We start from the raw sequence: 23,068 nt of genomic DNA on the forward strand, positions 1-23,068 counted from the left end.
CCCACTCAGACTCATTCCCCAGATGCCTGCAGTGCTCGACATCTCAGTTCAGGTCTCCCACAGGATGGTAGGGACTCAGCTACTTGAGGTATCACTGCTGTCTCCCTGGGCCCATTAGCAGAAAGCTGGCAGTAGAAGGCACCGCTGGGTATCCAACTTAGGTACACCAAAGTGGGACACGGGCATCTCAAACGATGTGTTAATTGCTAGGCCAAATGCCTACCATAAGGCTAGGAATTTAAATTTTAATCATGATTGGGGATAGAGACAAAGAGAAACAGAAATGACAGATAAATGAAATAGGTAATTCACATACATTTTGCTATCTGCTCACTGCATTGCCACATTTTTATAACTTTTCTAAATTTAAGACTTGCTGCAAAGGCAAAATAAAACTGCCCAAATATAAAGGAATAAAGGCCAAAGTTTAGAGACAGATGCAGGTAGCCTGACTGTGCCAGAACATTTTTTACTTGTTTTAGCTGGAAACTAAACTAAAATATTAAACTGATTTTCTCTCATACATCTACTCATTCACTCACATCACCAACTTAAATGAGTTTCCCAAACTATTACATGACAAATTTAGAGAAAAGACTAACCTTTTTGACAGCTCCCGCATGTTTCCAGGCTGACCTATCTTCCTCACTGCATTTAACTGAAAGTGCTGCAAGAGCCTGTGTGTACAGTAGGGTAAAAAGCACCTTCACAATGCAAGTGAAGTGTTCTACAAGAAAAAGAGAAAATCATTAGTTCTTTGGAATCTAGACATTTTGACCTCAAGATAATTTCACAAACATGAACCTTTCTTGCATGTGTAATTTCTTTCTGTTCATCACTTAAGTAGTTAATAAAATGAAGTTACAATATACTATTAGTTACTCAATGGAGCGGAAATTCTGACAGCAAATGTCCCCCTATTCAACCACAGAATATGTAAGTGAGAGGCATTTAGCAGAGCGGAAAGAGTGTTCTCTTTTAGAAGACCAGAGTGCTGGGGTAGGTGCTGTGTGGTGTAGCAGGTAAAACTGCTGCATGCAATGCCGGCATCCCATATGGGCGACGGTTTGCGTCCTTCTGATCCAGCTCTCTGCTATGGCCTGGGAAAGCAGTGGAAGATGGCCCAGGTCCTTGGGCCCCTGCAACCACATGGGAGATGTGGAGGAAGCTCCTGGTTCCTAGCTTAGGATCCGTGCAGCTCTGGTTGTTGTGGCCAGTTGGAGAGTGAACCAGAGGATGGAAGATTTTCTCTTTCTCTCTATTTCTCTCTCTGCATAGCTCTTTCAAATAAATATATAAATTAAAAAAAAAAAAAAGAAGAAGAAGAAGAAGAAGACCAGAGTGCTAATGCCATTCAATCTTGAATACTCAGGAAGTATGGAACCTTGGCAAATGCCCTTAGTAGGCTTCAGGTACTCTTTAACAATGTCTCAGCACTTAAAACCAACACATCTTCTACTTCTCAAATTATATCAAGCTTATAGAAGTTAAAAAAAGAAATCCCCATATTTATGTTTTTAAATGAGTTTCAAAATTTAATGAGAACTATAGCAATATAAAAATAGTAGCAACAATATGCCAAGTACCTGACAGATTCTGGTACACATTAGGAACTTAATAAATGCGAACTTAATAATTCCAATTGACACTGTAATCATCTAATAACAGAAAATTTTCTCAAATGTCTCACTTGATACTCAAAATAGTCTCGATTGGACAACTGAGTTTCAGAGGGATGTGCTTTTGATATCAAAGTCAAAAGGCGGCTAGCGCCGTGGCTCACTAGGCTAATCCTCCGCCTTGCGGTGCCGGCACACCGGGTTCTAGTCCCAGTCGGGGCACCGGATTCTGTCCCGGTTGCCCCTCTTCCAGGCCAGCTCTCTGCTGTGGCCAGGGAGTGCAGTGGAGGATGGCCCAAGTCCTTGGGCCCTGCACCCCATGGGAGACCAGGAGAAGTACCTGGCTCCTGCCATCGGATAAGCACGGTGCGCCGGCCGCGGCAGCCATTGGAGGGTGAACCAACGGCAAAAGGAGGACCTTTCTCTCTGTCTCTCTCTCTCTCACTATCCACTCTGCCTGTCAAAAAAATTAAATTAAAAAAAAAAAAAAAAAGTCAAAAGGCACTCAGGTAAAAATCTGAATCCACTGAGACAAGGTTACTTCCGGTTCAGGATTCCTTCTGTCACATTATACTACACCCCTAGTAAGTAAATATTCTATTAAGTCAGTTATTGAAGTTTGAATTTGTAGATATACTTGAAACTTTCCTGTCTCTTTCTCCCCACATTAAACTACCCAGTCCTCTTAACTGCACTTTTAAATATTCCTTAAGTCAATTTTAAAATAGAAATACAGGTGAATGGAATAAAAATTGAGATATCAGGGAAAAAAATTAAGCCCTAAAAAAGTAGTGATCACCAAATATTGTCAATTCTTTACTTTTATATATTTTTAAAACCAATTTTAACATCCTGGACTAGACTTCAATACTTTCATGCTTAGATCTGTAATCCCGCTTTAAGTGGTTGTGTTAAGGGGCAAGCAAGACCACTTCTTGGTTTGGTAATTCTTCAAATCAGCTAAGGCACACTGCATGAGGAAACTGGTTCAGAGACATCTCCCTGTGGAGTCACACAGGATGTACTTAATTCCCTCAGTGACAAATACAATCTGTAGTTTTTACTTTTTACTTCCTACGCTAAACTGCTGTGAAGGCCAAACTACTAAACATCATTTTGTCACTTATTTGACATTTGTCATTAAAATTTTTTAAATGTCACATCATGAAATTAAAACAGTATTTATCAACCCATCTTATGTAAATCTTTGACCATATTTCCTATTTTTTAATCAATATAAAACGATAAAGCAGGAATACATAATTTAAAATGTATCAACATTAACTGGGACAAGGACTTGACTCTGGAATGAAAACAACTGAATCTAAGTGAACCAGATTGTCTTTAGTGGATAAGGCATGAAAACACATTTAAAAACTGAATAAGTTCTAAGTATCTACTTTATGATTTGTGTTTGTTTTTGCCAGCATTTTTCAAGGAGTTGCTAGTCGCCTGGGGAAATATTGTTACTTAACAAACAAGTAATTATCTACTGACTTGCCTACAGGTACCATGGTTAGTACAAGTGATAAATAAGAAGACCAAGAGGATTCAGATGCTTGTGTAAGTTTCTTTCCCATTATTTTAGAATTAAAATAAAACAAAATGGTTTGAGTTTGTTTTAGGACATAGCAGAGTATATGTAAAACAAGAAAATCTCTGGGAAAAGGGCATACAATAAATAGGACATGATCTAAAGATGGTATCAGACATTTTGTTCTTTTTCTGAAATTATCATGAAACATTTTTGTAATACACACACACGCACGCACACACACACACGCACACACACATGACTCCTTCCATAAAGCACTTTGCTCAAAGTAGATGCAGATATAAAATCTTCTTAGTCTTCCCTTTTACAATCTGGAGTCACTAACTACATGTGCTCTGACCCTTTCTGAAAAGTCTAGTCTATGATAAAAATCCATTTGTGATGTGCTTTTCTGTGTGGTAAGTTTGAGTCTATTCTCTCTTTGCAAAATGAAGAATCCAGTCTAATAAGATTTTATTTGCCTTAATCAACATAGAACCAAGAAAAGGTCCCAAATCGATCTAACAACTAAATAAGGTAGTAATGCTATTCCCTTGGGTATACTTTAAAAACTGAATTTTGGGTCTAATGAACTGCCAACATTCTCAGGTAACATTATCTAAAAGTAAACACAACATAAGATCTACAGATTAAAAAAAAAAGTGATAGTTTTCTTGAATTTCAAAATAGAAATTAAATAATTATCAGGAAAAAAATCTATGGATTTTTAACCCAACCATTCCATTCCACAAACATTTACTGAGCATATTATATCCCAGGTATACATGCAGGATACACTCAGAAAATGATGCTAGTTCTGCAGGAATTCATAGAGGGAGATAATTTCAAAAATCTATTGTTATGACAATAAGACAAATGTCAAAGGAGAGCTATGGACAAGGTATTATGGAAAAGAAAGAAGGAATATTCAAAAGAAGAGCTTCTAAGTGAGAGTAACATTTAAGGTAAAGGACCACCCAGAGTTAGTATGCAGAACATGAAGGAATGGCAAACATTTTAAACATGCGTACAATTCTCCTGTCTTAAAAACAAAAAATAAATCCTCTGAATTACACCCCACATAGCTTCTGTTTTCTCCCCTCATGCCTCTTCCTGGCCCCTACAATTAACTCTTAGCATTCTCTCTGCTCATTACTCTCTGTTCTCTCACCTCCCTCTCATTTCTGAACCCACTGTAATCAGCTGACTTTACAACTACAAAACCAAATTTCTTACTGTCATTTCTTATTATAGAACTATTTATTTGTCTCTGGCAAGGAATATTCAGAATTTAATAAATAATTAACTTTTAAGTGTCAAGATCCTTTTGAAAATCTGGTAAGAGCTATGGAATTACTCAGAAAAACATGCATATAGACACACACACAAATGTTCTATACAATTTTAGAAGACTCATGGATCCCTGAGCCCAGCAATAAACTCTGGAACCACATATTAAAAAGTCTTAGACTTATGAAGCTATCAGAGATTGCTGGAGTCATAGCAGTAGGCAAGAGTCAACCTAAAGAATAGAAATAATTTTTATTCTACAGTGGGGTTGAAAGATAGCAAATATCCATGAATTCAACAATAGCACTAAAAAGTTACAAAGCAATCACCTGTGTAGAATGCTAAAATAAAATTCATTTTTCTGAAAACTAGTAAATAAAAAAAATTTACCCAGTCTTTACCATCAATGGATAAACAAATAAGAAAAACTTATCTATAAGAATTCCACCTAGCCAGCGCCACGGCTCAATAGGCTAATCCTCTGCCTGCGGCACCTGCACCCCAGGTTCTAGTCCCAGTCGGGGCACCACATTCTGTCCCGGTTGCTCCTCTTCCAGTCCAGCTCTCTGCTGTGGCTCCGGAGTGCAGTGGAGGATGGCCCAAGTGCTTGGGCCCTGCACCCGCAAGGGAGACCAAGAGAAACACCTGGCTCCTGGCTACGGATCAGCGCGGTGCATCAGCTGCAGCACGCTGACCGCGGCGGCCATTGGGGGGGGTGAACCAACGGCAAAGGAAGATCTTTCTCTCTGTCTCTCTCTCTCACTATCCACTCTGCCTGTCAAAAAAAATAAAATAAAAAAAATTTAAAAAAAGAATTCCACCTGGCCGGCGCCACAGCTCAATAGCTAATCCTCCACCTTGTGGTGCCGGCACCCCGGGTTCTAGTCCCGGTCAGGGCGCTGGATTCTCTCCCGGTTGCTCCTCTTCCAGGCCAGCTCTCTGCTATGGCCCAGGAGTGCAGTGGAGGATGGCCCAAGTCCTTGGGCCCTGCACCCACATGGGAGACCAGGAGAAGCACCCAGCTCCTGGCTTTGGATCAGCGTGGTGCGCTGGCCGCAGTGCACTGGCTGCAACGGCCACTGTGGGGTGAACCAACGGAAAAGGAAGACCTCTCTCTCTCTCTCTCTCTCTCTCTCTCTCACTGTCCACTCTGCCTGTAAAACAAACAAACAAAAAACCACACACACACACACACACAAGAATTCCACCTGGGATCGGCACTGGGGCATAGTGGATAAAGCTGCTGCTTGCAACACTGGCATCCCATATGGGTGCCAGTTTGAGATTCTCCACTTCTGATCCAGCTCCCTGCTAAAGTGCTTGGGAAAGCAGCAAAAAAAAAAAAAAAAAAAAAAAAGGTTGAAGTACTTGGGCCCCTGGACCCAAATGGGAGACCCAGAAGAAGCTTCTGGCTCCTGGATTCAGATTGGCCCAGCTCCAGCTGTTGCAGCCATTTTGGGAGTGAACTGGCAGATGGAAGATCAAGAATCTCTCCTTTCTCTCTCTCTGTCTCTGTCTCTCTCTCTCTCTCTCTGTAACTCTTGACTTTCAAATAAATGAATAAATCTTAAAAAAAAAAAAAAAGTAATGGAACAGCATTTAAAAAAAGTCTACCCAACAAATAAAATAAATAAATAAATCTAGGCAATAATTAATAACCTTTAGGGTCACATAAAGAGAAACAACTGGACATTATGTCTCTTGATGAAAATACCTGATGCCATCAATGAAACATTTCTGCAAAAAAAGAAGAAACTGAATCCACTTGACTAAGTCTATCTGCCACTTTGTAGAAAACTGAGAGAGACAAAATAACATGCTATTAAATGATACCATGGGATGCAATTAGCAATATACAATCTATGGGAAACTCTAAAGGTCAAAACACTCAGATTCTTCAACAAATAAAATATAATGGAGGTAGAGGAGGGAGGAAACCCAAAGATTTAAAAGAAATATAATCAAACCAATGAGTGTACACTGGATGGTAAGTAAAAAAAAAAAAATCAAGTTAGAAATCATTTATACAAAGTAGTCATGGAAATCTGAACACTGACTCGATATTTAATGATATTAAAGCAGAACTGTCCATTTTTAAGTCTGTTCATAGTATTACAGTTATGTGTATTGAATACTTATCTTTTAGAGATACATAATTAACACTAATCCAATGTCTGGGATTTACTTCAAAATAACCAATGATGAACAGGAGGAACAGGTGAGGGTATAAATAAAAAAAGATTGGTTATGAGTTGACACTTGGTACAACTGGGGTTCATGAAACTATATGTTTGAGACCGTCTAGAATAAAGTTTTACTTTCAAAGACTTGGCTTGTAACAAATAAAAACTTGAGAAATTTTCTTTCTTACAGTGAACCACAAATAATAAGCAGCCTTCTATCTGCCTATCATGGGCCTTATTTATGGAATCTTGGAAGTGGAGATAGTCAATAACCACGAGAACCAGGGACTCCAGAGAATCCAGGAATACCTATCCTATAAACCATAGTTGAAAGCAGATTTGTGAGTTTCCTCAATAACAAAAAAGTAGGAAACAACTTGAGTAACTGACTCTTCTTTTAAAAGATAATGATTTTAAGTGTTAAGCTCTGGAAGATCAAAAAGGAGAAGAATTTTAGCCAAAATGAAATAATTGGAAAATCTGTGAGGATCTTCTAAAAGGGTCTCTTAAAAGAGAAGGCGGGAGTGGGTATTTAGCCTAGCAGTTAAAACACATCCCACATCAAAGTACATGGATTCAACTCTTGGCTCTAGCTCCTGACTCAGGTTCCTGCCAATTCAGACCCTGGAAAGCAGCAGGGATAGCTTAAGTAATTGGGTTCCTGATACCCACACTGGAGATTTCTTTTGGAGAGAGACAGACACACACACACACACACAGTACAGGGTACAACAACTTTCCTCCTGCAACTTTATATTCTACTGCCTTAAACTAGACTTGAAGGCTAGAACTCTAGCAGCTACCCAGGCACAGGAAGGTGAGAACCCCATTATAGGGAACTTGGTTCTGTGAAATAGAAGCACAGGCCTGCCTACCTTCACACTTCTTTCTGTATGAAAGAAAATTAAACTATCTTATTTAAGTTACTATGTTATTTTTTTTTGTTTCTTTTCCACTATAAACAGCCAAATTTGATCCTAAATTATAACTCCCTTTCTCCTGGACACGGAGAACTAAATACAAATATCCAAAAACAGTGATGTATCTGATGTTACTTCTAAGCTTGTTCTTTGGAGGCCAGTCACTGATGGGCATAATGATATATAAAGCATATAAATAGAGATGAGGCCGGAGCCATGGCTCACTAGGCTAATCCTCCGCCTGCGGCGCCGGCACACCGGGTTCTAGTCCCAGTCGGGGTGCCGGATTCTGTCCCGGTTGCCCCTCTTCCAGGCCAGCTCTCTGCTGTGGCCAGGGAGTGCAGTGGAGGATGGCCCAAGTACTTGGGCCCTGCACCCCATGGGAGACCAGGAGAGGCACCTGGCTCCTGGCTTCGGATCAGCGCAGTGTGCCGGCCGCAGCACGCCGGCCGTGGCGGCCATTGGAGGGTGAGCCAACGGCAAAGGAAGACCTTTCTCTCTGTCTCTCTCTCACTGTCCACTCTGCCCATCAAAAATAAAATAAAATAAAAAAATAGAGATGAAAGAAACATCTGTCTTTAATATATTTAATTTGAGCTTCAGATCAGACAATTGGTGTAAAAAGGTCTTTTAATCTGAAATAGTACTAAACATTAAAATAGTTTAAGAGGTTATAGGTGGCTTTCTTAACCTATTTTCAGACAAAATCATATAAACAGCAAAATTTTCTTCCCTCCTTTTCTTTTCCAATAACAACCAATAACTAACAATCAGACAAATACAGATTGTTAAAACAGAAACACAATCAACATCACCAACTGTTAACTCCTAGGTCAATGGGAGTTAAAAAGGAATATTAACAATTCCAATTCCACTCATCTACAATCCTTCCATACCCCTAGAAAAGTTATCTGAGGAAAACTAAAGTAACTTAAGGCCTGCACCGTGGCTCACTAGGCTAATCCTCCGCCTTGCGGCGCCAGCACACCAGGTTCTAGTCCCGGTTGGGGCGCCGGATTCTGTCCCGGTTGCCCCTCTTCCAGGCCAGCTCTCTGCTATGGCCAGGGAGTGCAGTGGAGGATGGCCCTGCACCCCTTGGGAGACCAGGAGAGGCACCTGGCTCCTGCCATCGGATCAGCGCAGTGCACCGCCTACAGCATGCTGGCCGCAGCGGCCATTGGAGGGTGAACCAATGGTAAAAGGAAGACTTTTCTCCCTGTCTCTCTCTCACTGTCCACTCTGCCTGTCAAAAAAATAAATAAATAGAAAAAAAAAAAAACTAAAGTAACTTAAAATAATTAAACTCTGAACTTTCTAGCAGTAAAAGTCTCTACCAATGGGGCTGGTGCCGTGGTGTAGAGGGTAAAGCCACCGCCTGCAGTTCTGGCATCCCATATGGGTGCTGGTTCAAATCCAGCTGCTCCACTTACAATCCAGCTCTCTGCTGTGGCCTGGGAAAGCAGTGGAAGATGGCCCAAGTCCTTGGGCCCCTGCACCTGCATCGGAGATCCAGAAGCAGCTCCAGGCTCCTGGCTTCAGATCGGCACAGCTCTGGCCATTGCAGCCATCTGAGGAGTGAACCAGCAGATGGAATACCTCTCTCTCTCTCTCTCTTTGCCTCTTCTCTGTGTAACTCTGACTTTCAAAATAAAATAAAACTTTAAAAAAAAGTGTCTATCAAGTTCCTCAATGTGTGAAAGAAAAATTAATAATAATAATAATAGCAATAATAATAATAATGCCAGTTTGTTGGTCTGGCCCTAAATTCTAAGAGGAATTCATCATGACAATGATATTGAACATATTATACAATGTGCCTACAGCAGCTTAATAAAAAGAACCATTAATCTATTCTTAAACTATTATAAAATTTGAAGAAATAATACAAATCACAGGTTTTTAAAAGTAATACTAACTAAATGGAAATTTAGTGACTGCTAAACACTTAACTATCTGGTTCCTCAAAGGCGAAGTCCATATTTTTATTCATCTTTGTATCTCCATAATCTGGCAAAGAAGCGTATCAACCAGGTACCATAATAGGTACTCATTAAACAGTGCTTGAACTGAATCAGGCAATTACTTTCACAATTAAGTAATAAATAAGCATTTAACTTATTAAATATTTCCACCAAAAAACAATTTTAAAATATTACTTTAAAGCATGATTACTAACAATATTATAAACTTTTATATAGCTGTTTTCTTGAATCTATTCTATTCATTTAATCATTAGTAAATTAAGAAGATTAATTTTCTTCAGTCATTTTAGAACACAGTTTTAGAATCTGTTTCTAGTAAATTAAACTCACTAGCATCAGCTAATCAGTATATTACATTGCCTTTTGGCATTAACTTCTGTTAGAAGTTAGTGACAACACTTTCTTTCTTTCTTTTTTTTTTTTAAGATTTTTTTATTCATTTATTTGAGAGGGAGAGACAGAGAGAAAGGTCTTCCTTCCACTGGTTCACTCCCCAAATGGCCACAATGGCTGGAGCTGCGCTGATCGAAGCCAGGAGCCAGGTGCTTCTTCCCAGTCTCCCACATGCAGTGCAGGGGCCCAAGCATATGGGCCATCCTCGCATATGGGCCATCCTCTACTGCTTTCCCAGGCCACAGCAGAGAGCTGGATTGGAAGAGGAGCAGCTGGGACTAGAACCAGTGACCATATGGGATGCTGGTGCTGCAGGTGGAGGATTAACCTACTGTGCCACAGCACCGCCCCCAACAGTTACTTTCTGACAGGAGGACAATGCACTAGCTACAGCTCTCAGTTAGGCACTGAAACAACCAACATCCTTTACTTTTAATTGAAATGTTTTCTCTTTAGGTTGAATATGAATTATAAAAACAAAATTCCATCCATACATCAAAGTTCTTTCCCTCTTACCTTTTCAGGTTTATGTAATAACTAAGCTTACATGTAAAAGATGCATTTAAATAAAGTATTTAAATATATTGAAACCATTAAACAAAGCAATTTTTTTTTTGTATTTCAAAATGTAATGGTACTAGTATAATTAAAGGAGCATAATCAGGAGTAAATCAGCATGACTGCAAGGCAACTAAAATAAAGAAAAATAACAAAAGTGAAATAAAAAAAGAATTTAAAATTGATTTTGCAAAGAGATTAACTTCAATGAGGCTATATGATAGGTTTAGAATTTAAAGTTGGCAAATATAAATTATTAAATTCATACAACAGCCAAGAAAATGAGGAGGGACTGCTTAATAGATGTAGTTCCTTTGGGACAGATGAAATGTTATAGAACAAAAGAATGGTGATAGTCACACAATTCTGTGACTGCACTACAATGGTACTCTTTAAAGTTGTAGGCCTAGTGAATTTTATTTTATTTTTAATTTACTTTCATTTTATCTGAAAGAGAAAGGAGTAGGAGGGGTCTGGAAGGAGGATATCTTCAATTGGCTAGTTTACTTCCTAAATGCCTGCAATAGCAAGGCAGGGCCATGGCATAACCAGGAGCCACAAATTCAGTCAGAGTCTCCTATAAGGTTGGCAGGGCCCATCGTGCTTGACCCATCATTTGCTGTCTCCCAGGGTGTGTATTAGCTGGATTCAGGAAGCTGGGTCAGAAGTGGAGGAACCAGCACTCAAACAGCATCTTAACTGCTGCTCCAAATGTTTGTGCCTAACCATTACATAATAATTCAAAATCCATTGTGTTAGTATAAAATAATATTTTTGTTATTATGACAATATTTTGCTCTTTATGGGGTATCATATTTTCATGAAATGTCATTATTTGCCTACTTTTTAAAAAAAATGATCCCTCTGTATTCTTTTTTTTTTTTTTTTTTTTTGAAGATTTATTTACATATTTGAAGGCAGAGTTACAGAGAAAGAGAGGGGAGACAGACAGAGAGATCTACCTACTGTTTCAGTCCCCAAATGGCTGAACGAATGGCCAGGGTTGGGCCAAGCCAAAGCCAGGAGCCAGGAGCTTCTTCTGGACCCTTCTGAACTCTTAGATAAAGCATTTTATTAAATTATCAGGTTGAGATACAAAAAAGGAATGTCTTCTCCAGGAACAAGGCTGTTATACATCCATAGATGTTCTTTCTACTGTAATTTATAATAGCAATCAAAAACCAGTTTCCAACACTCTAATTTTTTAAAATATCTTCAAATGAAAACTATGGAGCAATTAAAATTCTACTTAAATAACATTAGTGTTGTTAATAATGTTATGTTAACATTAACTTAAAATGATGGAACATCAAATCTTGAGTAAGTCTATGATAACTACTATACTAAAATATGTATGCAGCTAAGCAGGAGGAGACATTAAGGCTGACAGTTTGCTTTGTTTTTCATATTTCCACTTGTATTTCAACTATTTTAAAAACAAAGGGTTTTTTTTGTGTGTTTTTTTTTTTAAGATTTATTTATTTTGAAAGTCACAGTTACAAGAAGCAGAGAGAGAGCTTTAGCCTGCACTGAGTCAAGCCAAAGCCAGGAGCTTTATCTGAGTCTCCCACACGGGTGGCAGGAGCCCAAGTACTTGGGATACCTTCCACTGCTTTTCCCAGGTCATAAGCAGGGAGCTGGATTGGAAGTGGAGCAGCTGGGACTGGAACAGGAACTCTAGTATTGGATACTGATGTCGCAGGTGGCAGTTTAGCCTACTGCACCACAACACCAGCCCCAAAATAAAGGTATTTAAGAATGTTTTTCCGGGCCAGCGCCATGGCTCACTAGGCTAATCCTCCGCCTTGCGGCGCCGGCACACCAGGTTCTAGTCCCGGTCGGGGTGCCGGATTCTGTCCCGGTTGCCCCTCTTCCAGGCCAGCTCTCTGCTGTGGCCAGGGAGTGCAGTGGAGGATGGCCCAAGTCCTTGGGCCCTGCACCCACATGGGAAACCAGGATAAGTACCTGGCTCCTGCCATCGGATCAGCGCGGTGCGCTGGCCACAGCGCGCTGGCCGCGGCGGCCATTGGAGGGTGAACCAACGGCAAAGGAAGACCTTTCTCTCTGTCTCTCTCTCTCTCACTGTCCACTCTGCCTGTCAAAAAAATAAAAATAAAAATAAAAAAAAGAGTGTTTTCCCAAGTGTTTATTTCTTCCTGACTAAAAAGCTAAAATTAATACACTCACAAGAAAAAAGACAAACTTAGTCATCTTCTTACATATGATTATGATTTATTAATAGAAAAAAATCATGTAATTTATCACAAAAGTTTCCATCAGACTGAATGCTATATTTGTCCCTATGACTTCTGGAATATTCCTAATAAATGTATGTAATCTAGAAATTTGAATTATAAAGACAAACCTTTGCGTAAGGGTTGTGGCATCATTAAAATCTGGATAAGCAGAAGGGATGTTACATCATGGTAAAGAATTGGAACCTCAGGCTGTTGTTCCTCACTTCCCAGTCTAAAAAAAAAATTTCGTAATCAATTTAGATAGTATTATGTATCTTCTCTTTATAATTAACTGCAGGTATTGTATATATGCTTAGAGAACAGAAATAGAATTTTTATAAACTGAGAAATGCAAAAAGAAAAGGTCAGGGTCATATTTTTTACCTAAAAATATCATCTTTATACTCCTAGTTCCTAGAATCTAATATGAAAAAAATGGCATAAAAATTTATTAAATCATATTAAACAACAGGGATCATGAAACATAAATGAAGAATTAAATGGAACATAAGAGAGTAAATTTCACAACAAATGAGGAGGCTCATTCACAGGACACCTACTGTCACAAACTTAGCACTAAAGAACAAATTGCTCCCATTATAATAAAGGACAGATACAGTTCACAAGTCAAATTACATTGAAAGGCATAACTAATATCTCTTGTTAGAAAGTTGTTTCAACTTTATAGCTAACATAAAATTCAAAGAAAGTCTTTTTTAATATCTGCAAGGTTTCAAAAAAAGAATAACCAAAGTAGAACTTAAAATATACTATAAAAGACAAAATAATAAATATGCAGTATTATGAAAAACAGTAAAGTAGAACTTGTTCTTAAAAAAACTTTTAAAACTTCTTTATAAGATCTTTTTATTATAGGTTTAATTTTTAATGTCAGAAAACAAAAGTAAATCTTAAGGATTCAGAACCAAGCAAATTCTGAACCTATGCTTCAGACTAGACTTGGATAAGCAAAAATCACTTGACTCATTTACTAGGATCTAGCATTTAACAAATGTTTGCTGATACTCACTGTATACCAGGTACTGCACAGTGGTTGTCAGTCAGTCCCTGACTGCCAGGGGGAAAGATAGCTCTTCGAATTTCTCCATTCTTTACAAATATCCTAGTAGACAGTACTAGTCTTCCTTTCCAGGGCTAACTCTTCATTAATGACATGAGTCTTGCTACTTCTTGTCTCTCAAGTATCTCTAGTCTATCTCCTTTACAAGTCCAAAATTCTTTAAAAAGAAAAATTCCCAAGGAGATGGACACCATCTCTAGCACTCAAATCCCCCACAGAAATCGTTTTCCCAATGATCAACAATGATCTCCTAATTATAAAATTTAGTGGGCACTTTTTTTTTTTTCCTGGCAGCAGTGGAGGAGGCAGGTACATTGAAATCAAGTCACTTTTTTTTTTTTTTTAAGGCAGGCACTTGGTCTACCCAATGGTTCACTTCCCTTACAGCTGGGACTGAGCCAGGCTGAAGCTGGGAGCCAGGAGGCTGAAATCAATCTGGTTCTCCCAAGTAAGTGGCAAGGACCCAACTACTTGAGCCATCACTGCTACCTCCCAGGGTACAGATCAGCAGGAAGTTAGAATCAAAAAGGGAGTCAGGACTTGAACCCAGACATTCTAATACGGGATGTGTGTTATCTCAAGTGGTATCTTCACCACTGCGCCAAATGCCAACCCTGATACTTTGAGAGGCAAGCAGAGAGAGAGCACTCTCCCATCGGCTGGTTCACTCCCCAAATACTTGCAAGGGTCAGGGCTGGGGCCAAGGACAAAGCCAGTAGCTAGAAACATAATCCAGGTCTCCAACATGGGTGGCAAGAACCTAATTACTTAAACCACCTCTGGCTCCCCAGAGTCCCCATTAGCAGAAAGCTGGAGTCATGAGGCAGCACCAGATATGAAACCCAGGCCCTCAAACAGGGACCAGGTATCTTAACCATTACTCTGTAGCATTTTGGTCAAATGTTTATAATTTGAATTTCATTACTAGGAAATACTGAACAAAAACAAATTAAATGAGTTTCTAGAGAATAACTGGCCTGGATTCTTCAAAAAAAAAAAAAAAAAAAAAAAACAACCAATGTCATGAAATACAAAGAAAAACAATCAATTTCAGATTAAAAGAAATAGTAATGACACATGATAACTAACTAGAAGCATAATCCTGACACCTCCTTTGCTACACAGGTCTTCACTAAAACATTGTATAAGGGTCAATATTTCCCAAATAAATATGCAACTAATCCATCACTGTTTATTATAAAGGCTGTATCCCCTACTGGTTGTTAGTCACCTCTACTATAAATTCAATATTCAGATAGGTATGGGTCTGCTTTGTTTGTTTATTTTCAATCAGCAGATACAAATTTACTTTCCTAATCTTTCCCTGCCTACCTTGTTACACAAATGATAGCAGAGTATACTTTTTCTGATCCTGGATTTTTTTCTCTTAACATTGTTATCTTAGAGGTGATCTTCCTACATCAGTAACTAAAAGCTCCTTCACCTTTCTTTCCTTAGGTCTGTTTTAACTTACTGCTGCGAGAAGGCAAAGGAATAGAACATCTGATAGGTAAAATTGAAAAAATAAAATTGGGCCCATTCATTATACTATATATCATAATAATTTTCAAATAGATTAGAAATCTAAATTTAAAACTGAAATCATAGCATACTAGAAGAAAATATCAGTGAATTGTTTTTATAACTAAAGAGTAAGGGAGGAAGATGGCAGAATAAGAAGGGAGCTCACTGCTCTCGTCTAGGGGAAGAGAGTTAAAAAAAAGTGGAGAGAGTGCAATCTCAGGGAAGAATTGGGGAGAAAACTGTAGTGGAAACTCCACGTAATTTAGAGGGATGCTGTGGATCTACGTGGAGTGGGTGGACATGCAGCATGAACACAGACACAACGCACAATACAGGACCCCAGCAGCCGAGAGCCTCGGCACCAGCTTTGGAGAGTGAGGTGAGACCAGACTGCAGCAGTCCAAGCCACTGGCAATAAATCTACAGGCAGAGCATGAAGTCTGGCTTGGAGCCCTGTGGGGGAAAGTGTATCTGCCAACCTAGAGGGAAAAAAAAGGAGGCACATTTCTTTCTCCCTGACCACCCCCATAACAGCATCCTGTAACCAGCTGAGAGAGGGTGGGCACCATTTTGAACATATGTAACAGCTGTGCCAGCTTTTGTCTGTGTGCCCAGCAACTAGCTGAGAGGAGATGCCCGAGTCTGGCTGGAACAACTGATGGGGCGCTGGGCACCTGTGACTGTGGGAGCCTTGTGTGCTGGGACTGTGAAAACTCTGTGGCTGCATAGGAGGACACAGGGTGTGGCTGGGTCACTGGGCAGTCACTGTGGGCAGCTCCACATGCTCACAGCTCACTGATTGCTGGGAGAGGGTCAATGCTTTGGCACCCCAGGCTCACACTGAAGACTGCACAGATCCTTTGTGTGGCTCTGGCATTATTCAAAAAGAGGAAATCCAAATGGCCATCAGACACATGAGAAAATGCTCAGGATCATTAGCCATTAAGGAAATGCAAATCATAACCATAGTGAGGTTTCACCTCACTCCAGTTAGAATGGCTTTCATACAGAAATTACAAACAATAAATGCTGGCAAGATGTTGGGAAAAAGGTACACTAATCCACTGCTAGTGGGAATGTAAACTGGTAGAGCCACTGTGGAAGTATGGAGCTATCTCAGAAATCTGAATATAGACCTACCACATGACCATATGGGAATTCACCCAAAGGAAATGATATCAGTATATGAAAGAGTTATGGTTTCCCCATATTTATTGAAGCACAATTCACAATAGCTAAGATATGGAATCAATCCAGATGCCTGTCAACTGAAGACTAAATAAAGAAATTATGGGGTGTGTACATCATAAAATACTACATGGAGTTAAAAAACAAAACCAAAAAAAGGAAATCCAGTCCCAAAAAGACAAATATCACATGTTCTCCCTGATCTGTGGTAACTAATAGAGTGCCTAAAAGGTAATATACAGAAGTGAAATTGACAGTTTGAGATGCAATGACTTTGAACAGCCTTGTCTCAACTGTTGAGGAATAGTTGTGGGTTTTTTTTTTCATGATATTTGTTGAACTCTATCTAGTGTAGGGTTAATCTTATATGTATAAAGTTAATTGAAAATAGATCTTGGTAAAAAATAAGAATGGGAATAGGAGAAAGAGGAGGAAGAAGGGAGGGAGTGGAGGTGCAAGGGAGGGTAGGGTGGGAAGGATTACTGTGTTCCTAAATCTGTGTTTATGAAACCCCATGAAGTTTGTATACTTTAAATAAAAGCTTTCTGGGGGGAAAAAAAGAGAGAGAGTAGGGGAAAGACTGTAAAACTGTTACTCAATATCCAGAATAAAGGGAAAGATTAAATATAACTATATTAAAGTAAAGACATTTAACAATCTGATAAAACATACTTAAAATTTACAAAAAAAAGGGGGGGGGGGGCTAGTGTCCACAAGCATTTCTTAAAAATGAAGAAGAGTAGGCAAATGTCATAGCAGCTAAGTCACCATTTAAGATGCCTGCATGCTATTTCTGGGTGTCTGACTCTGGATCCAGATTCTAGCTTTCTGCTAAGGCAGTCTGGGAGGCAGTAGGTCATGCCTCAAGTGGTTGGGCCCCTGCTACCAACATGGGAGACCTAGACTGGGTTCCTAGTTCCTGGCTCTAGCCTTGGCGATTGTGGGCATTTGGGGAGTGAACCAGAAGATGGGAGCTCTCTCTGCCTCTCAAATAAATAATTTTATAAAAATATTTTTAATTAAGAGGAAAGGGCCAATAACCTGGTATTTAGAAATGGGCAACAGATTAGAGATTTCACAAAATGACATACAAATGGACAGGACTGGAAGATAGATACCTCTGAATTTACTTTGTTATGTAAGTTTATACTTTGAAAAAATGTAAGTTTTATAAAATAAAAACTAAATAAATCCATGGGAGGAAAGCAATCTTTAAATACTCAGGGGAAAAAAAAAACTAACTGAAACAAATGAGCCTAATTAGAAATCAAGTTGATGAAACTATTACACAAGAAACATTACTTCAAGTAACTTAAAAACAATATTTTGATTGCACATATAGTAATCTTATATCCTAAGGTCAAAGAAAATTTATGGTTAGTAGTAATACTGGTATTTAAAACAAAAACAATTGTACTTACATAAACAAGAAACTATATCAATATTATTAGGAACCAAGACTTTCAGAATGAGAAAAAAGATGCAAATAACAAAAAAGTTAAGAGATAAAAAATGCTTTCAATTTTATGTTTGAATTAGAAATATCAGTAACAAGTCAAGATCTTTTTCTGTATTAAAAAAAAATATTCCCAGGCAGACCCTATGGCACAGCAATTGGGCTGCTGTTTGGGATGCCTATACCCCATACTCCATATTGAGTTCAAGTCTTGGCTATTCCACTTCCAATCCAGCTTCCTGCTAATGTGCACCCTGGGCAGCACCAGGTGACAGGTCAAATACTTGGGTCCCTGCTACCCCAGGGGGAGACACAGATGGAGTTCCGGGCTCCTGGTTTTGGCCAGGCCCAGTCTTAGCTGTTGGGGGCATTTGGGGAGTGAACTAGCACATGGGAGGTCTCTATCCCTCTTTCTACCTTTGAAATAAATGAATAAAACTTAAAAAAATAAATAAATAACATGGTCAGTGAAATGGCCTAGAGACAATGATAACCTAGTAGCTACCTATACCTCCTAGTATCCAGATGGTGGTCTCTTAACGCCACTTAGCCATTAAAGGAACAAAATGGAGAAGCAGCTGATTTTAGGTATAAAGTAGGAAATCAACAAAATGAATCTGGGTTACTTTTTGTGACATATAGCTAAGATATTATCAAAGACTATCTGTCTCATGACAAAAGCACAACAGTCAACCTGGAGGGACTCTCACTAACCTAAAATGGAGTAATTTGCAATGAAAAGAAGAAAAACTGAAATGGAGTAAAACCTATCAAATGTAAAAATCTGCTGGTAGACAATGGATGTTACTAGCGCAACAACTCATTATTTTCTAAGTTTATTAATAGGGAAAAAAATCAAGCATTCAGTCTGCTAAACCATGCTTCAGAGACAATAAACAGGTGCTATGGGGGAATTCTTTGTAGAATCATTACAGTTAATACATCAGAAGGAAGGACTTTTTGTAGTCACTATTTTGTGGCACCTCATGAAACACTGATTTTAGGTGAGAATCAGCAGGGTTGCTAAAACCATCAGGAAAGAGGGTGAAAGACTGAGGAGGAACTTTACAAATGGAGGAAACAGACTAAGGCCACCTGAACCCACTAATCAACTCTGACATAATCAGCCATTATATGACTCCATGTGAATGTTATGTCTACATAGAAACCAACAGAATTCTTTAAAATAGATTTTCTCACATGGTAGGCATTTTTATTTAAGTGTTAAAGAAAGTATAATAGTAAACTATTTTCAGTTTTTATGATCTATTTTTGCATTTCATAACGAAAATGAAAAACAGTCATTAGAAATCTCCATCATTTTATATTTGGTAATTTTTCAAAAAGAGTTTTAATTAACTTTATTCTTTCAATAATACTTACTGTGAATTCATCTCTTCTACCAACTGTGTGAGTTTTCTCCAGGGATTAAATTCCGAATCAATGCTATAAAGCCGCATGTGCAAGGCTAATACATGGAACAGCTGATCTGAATAAATTAAAGAAAAGGTAATTAGAAAGGTAATTCTTCCAGAACAAAATTCTGATAACATTTATAGTGATTTCATATAGAAATTTGCTTCCTATCCTGACAATTATAATTTACCAAATTTAAATTCCAATTACTTTATGCTTTTAAGGTAAACTCTGAAATACATATCCAAATAATTTCTTTTATAATGTAGACTGGCCTTATGCTCAACTTAAATACAGAAATAGTTTGTTTTCCTCATGTCCTGTCACAGATCTATTTTCCCCTGACTTTATGCTGCAGACTTGTCAATCTATACTTTTCACTAGTATGGTCTCCTCCTAACCAAATCTCACTGTTCTCTTCAATTCCTTATTTTCGGTAGTACAGACAACAATACCTTTGTAATTCATTGTTAGTGAAGTTCTTTCTTTGCCTAATATTTCCCCCTAAATCTTGTTTAGATTAAATGGTGAATCTATCATCTTTTGATTCACTATGGGAAAAAAATGAAAACAGCAGTATTATTTAAGGGTACTATTGTTTTAATTTCTTCTCTGTGAATTACAACAAGAATCTACCAGTGTTAGCTTTCAATAAAACTCTATTCATGATACTTAGAAGAAAAAATTTAAATAAAATTTTAATTATTTAGAGAAAAATCTAAGTTTTATTTTTGTATATCTTTTTATTGGTATAAATGATGAGGACTGGATTAAGTTATTATGCCAGATTTATTCATTCACAAATATTTGCAATTCATAAGTCATGTTCTAGAAAATCAGATAATATTTTGGCACATGATTGCAATTAATTCCTATAAACCAGAAAAATGTTAGCTGAATGACACAAACCTATTGTTAACAATTATTCTCCAAATTAAAATGAGAAATAAACTTGATTATTTTATTAATAATAAGACTTAGAAATTGATGGCATTTTATGATTAATTTACCCAAAATCCATCAATTTGGGAGCTGGAGTTACAGACAGATAGACAGAGAGACAGAGATTCCTATGTCTCAACAATGGAAATTATTCTCTGTGGTACTTAGTTTCTAGAATGCCCAAATTATAAATGCAGAAATGCCTGGATACCTGTCACAAATCATAGACCTTCAGAAAGACTTTAAAGAATAGTTAAAGCCACTACTGTCTAACTCAAATTTTCATGCTATATATTTTCACCCCTCTACTCCAAACCTATTCAAATTATCAATGTATTTGTTTCTAATAAATAAACTACATGATAGTAATATATCTCATCTTGTCCTTTCAACTTCACCTCTTAATAGGTCAACAGAATGTTTGTTAAGTGCTTTTTTTAAAAAAGATTTATTTTATTTATTTGAAAGAGAAAGTTACAGGGAGACGTAGAGCCAGAGAGAGAGAGAGAGAGAGAGAGAGGTTTTCCATCCGCGGGTTCTCTCCCCAGATGGCCACAACGGCCAGAGCTGCACCGATCCAAAGCCAGGAGCCTCAAACTTCCTCTGGGTTTCTCATGTGGGCGCAGGGGCACAAGGACTTGGCCATCTTCTACTGCTTTCCCAGGCCATAGCAGAGAGCTGTATGGGAAGTGGAACAGCCAGGATTCAAACTGGCGCCCATATGGGATGCCGGCACTGCAGACTGGGTCTTTAACCTATTGTGCCACAGTGCTGGTCCCTGTTAAGTGCTTTTAAAAAAATACAATCCGGGCCGGCGCCGCGGCTCACTAGGCTAATCCTCCGCCTAGCGGCGCCGGCACACCGGGTTCTAGTCCCGGTTGGGGCGCCGGATTCTGTCCCGGTTGCCCCTCTTCCAGGCCAGCTCTCTGCTGTGGCCAGGGAGTGCAGTGGAGGATGGCCCAGGTGCTTGGGCCCTGCACCCCATGGGAGACCAGGAAAAACACCTGGCTCCTGGCTCCTGCCATCGGATCAGCGCGGTGCGCCGGCCGCAGCGCACCGGCCGCGGCGGCCATTGGAGGGTGAACCAACGGCAAAGGAAGACCTTTCTCTCTGTCTCTCTCTCACACTGTCCACTCTGCCTGTCAAAAAAAAAAAAAAAAAAAAAAAAAAAAAAAAAAAAAATCCAACCATCACCACCACCAAATTCCTACATTGAAATCTTAACCCCAAAGGAAGTGGGGCCTTTTAAGTGTGACTAGGTCAAAAGGGTACAGCCCTCTTGTATGGGACTAATGCCTTATAAAGAAAACCCCAGAAAGATCTCCTGTCCCTTCTGTCACATAAGGTTACAGTGAGAAGATGGCTGTCTATGAGGAAGAGGGTTTTCATCAGACACTGAATCAATCTCTTGACACCTTGCATTTGGACTTTTGGCTTCCAAAACAGTGAGAAAGAAATTTCTGCTATGTATAATCCACTTTTCTATAGTGTTTTGTTATAGCAATCTGAATAGATTCAGACAAAAACTGAGCTAAAATGAATTATCCTCTTGCTCTGTCTTATCCACAGAGTTCCAACTGATTTTATATATATAAATATATAGTAGTGCTACAAAATGAGAAATAGTGGCACAGTGGGTAAAGCAGCTGCTCGCAGTGCTAGCATCCTATATGGGCAGCAATTTGAGTCTTGACTGCTCCACTTTTGATCCAGCTCTCTGCTAATGTACCTGAGAAAGCAGTGGAATATGTTCCAAGTGCCTGGGCTCCTGTACCCATGTGGGAGACCCAGATGAAGCTCCAGGCTCCTGGCTTTGGCCTGGCACAGCTACAGCCATTGTTTCAATTTGGGGCATGAACCAGAGAATGGAAGATCGATCGATCTCTCTCTTTTTCTCTCTGTCTTTTCCTTTTTGTAATTCTGCCTTTCAAATAAATCTTTTACAGAAAAGAAAAAAAAAAATAGTAATGGCAATATTTATAATCTATGAAGACTTGAACATGTATTGTTAAATGGAATTCTTACAGCAATTCTCTGGTTGGATGGCATGAGGAATAGAATTCTTAAGGTTAAATAACTTGTCCTAGGACCTAAGTCTATGACCTGATACCACGAAATTACCAGAGAACATTGGGGAAATCTGCAACACATTGGCATAGGCAAAGACTTCTTGGAAAAGACCACAGAAGCACAGGCAATCAATGCCAAAACTGACAAGGGGAATTACACTTAATTGAGAAGCTTCTGCACTGCAAAAGAAACATTCAGCAAAGTAAAGAGGCAACTGATAGAATGGAAGAGAATATTTGCAAACTATGAAACTGATAAAAGATTAATAGCCAGAATCTATAAAGAGCTCAAGAAACTAAACAACCACAAAACAAACAACCTAGTCAAGAAATGGGCAAAGGATCTGAAAAGACATTTTTCAAGACAGGAAATTCAAATGGCCATTAGACACATGAAAAAATGTTCAAGATCACTAGTCATCAAGAAAATGCAAATCAAAACCACAATGAGGTTTCACCTCATCCTCGTTAGAATGGCTCTCATGCAGAAATCAATAAAGAATAAATGCTGGTGAGGATGTGGGGGAAAAGGTATCCTAATTCACTGTTGGAGAAACTAGCACAGCCATTGTGGAAGACAGTATGGAGATACCTCAAAAATCTGAATATAAACCTACCATATGATCAAGCAATCACACTCCTGAGAATTCACCCAAACAAAATAAAATCAGCATAT

At 38.8% G+C, this 23,068-nt stretch overlaps 1 protein-coding gene across 4 annotated transcripts in view; it reads right to left on the reverse strand.

Moving 5' to 3' along the window:
- Positions 1-23,068, reverse strand: part of UBR3 (ubiquitin protein ligase E3 component n-recognin 3) — a 221,598-nt gene that overhangs the window by 27,092 nt on the left and 171,438 nt on the right. For all 4 annotated transcript variants that reach the window (XM_051849447.3, XM_089328198.1, XM_089328197.1 and 1 more), the window contains 3 exons: positions 19,349-19,454; positions 12,845-12,948; positions 603-727 (listed from right to left, as the gene is read on the reverse strand). In XM_051849447.3, coding sequence (XP_051705407.1) covers positions 603-727; positions 12,845-12,948; positions 19,349-19,454 — 335 coding nt within the window. The remainder of the gene's footprint in view (positions 1-602; positions 728-12,844; positions 12,949-19,348; positions 19,455-23,068) is intronic.

The sequence above is a fragment of the Oryctolagus cuniculus genome, chromosome 3 (assembly GCF_051225735.1).
Source record: "Oryctolagus cuniculus isolate XC-2025 breed Fujian yellow rabbit chromosome 3, ASM5122573v1, whole genome shotgun sequence".
NCBI lineage: Eukaryota > Metazoa > Chordata > Mammalia > Lagomorpha > Leporidae > Oryctolagus > Oryctolagus cuniculus.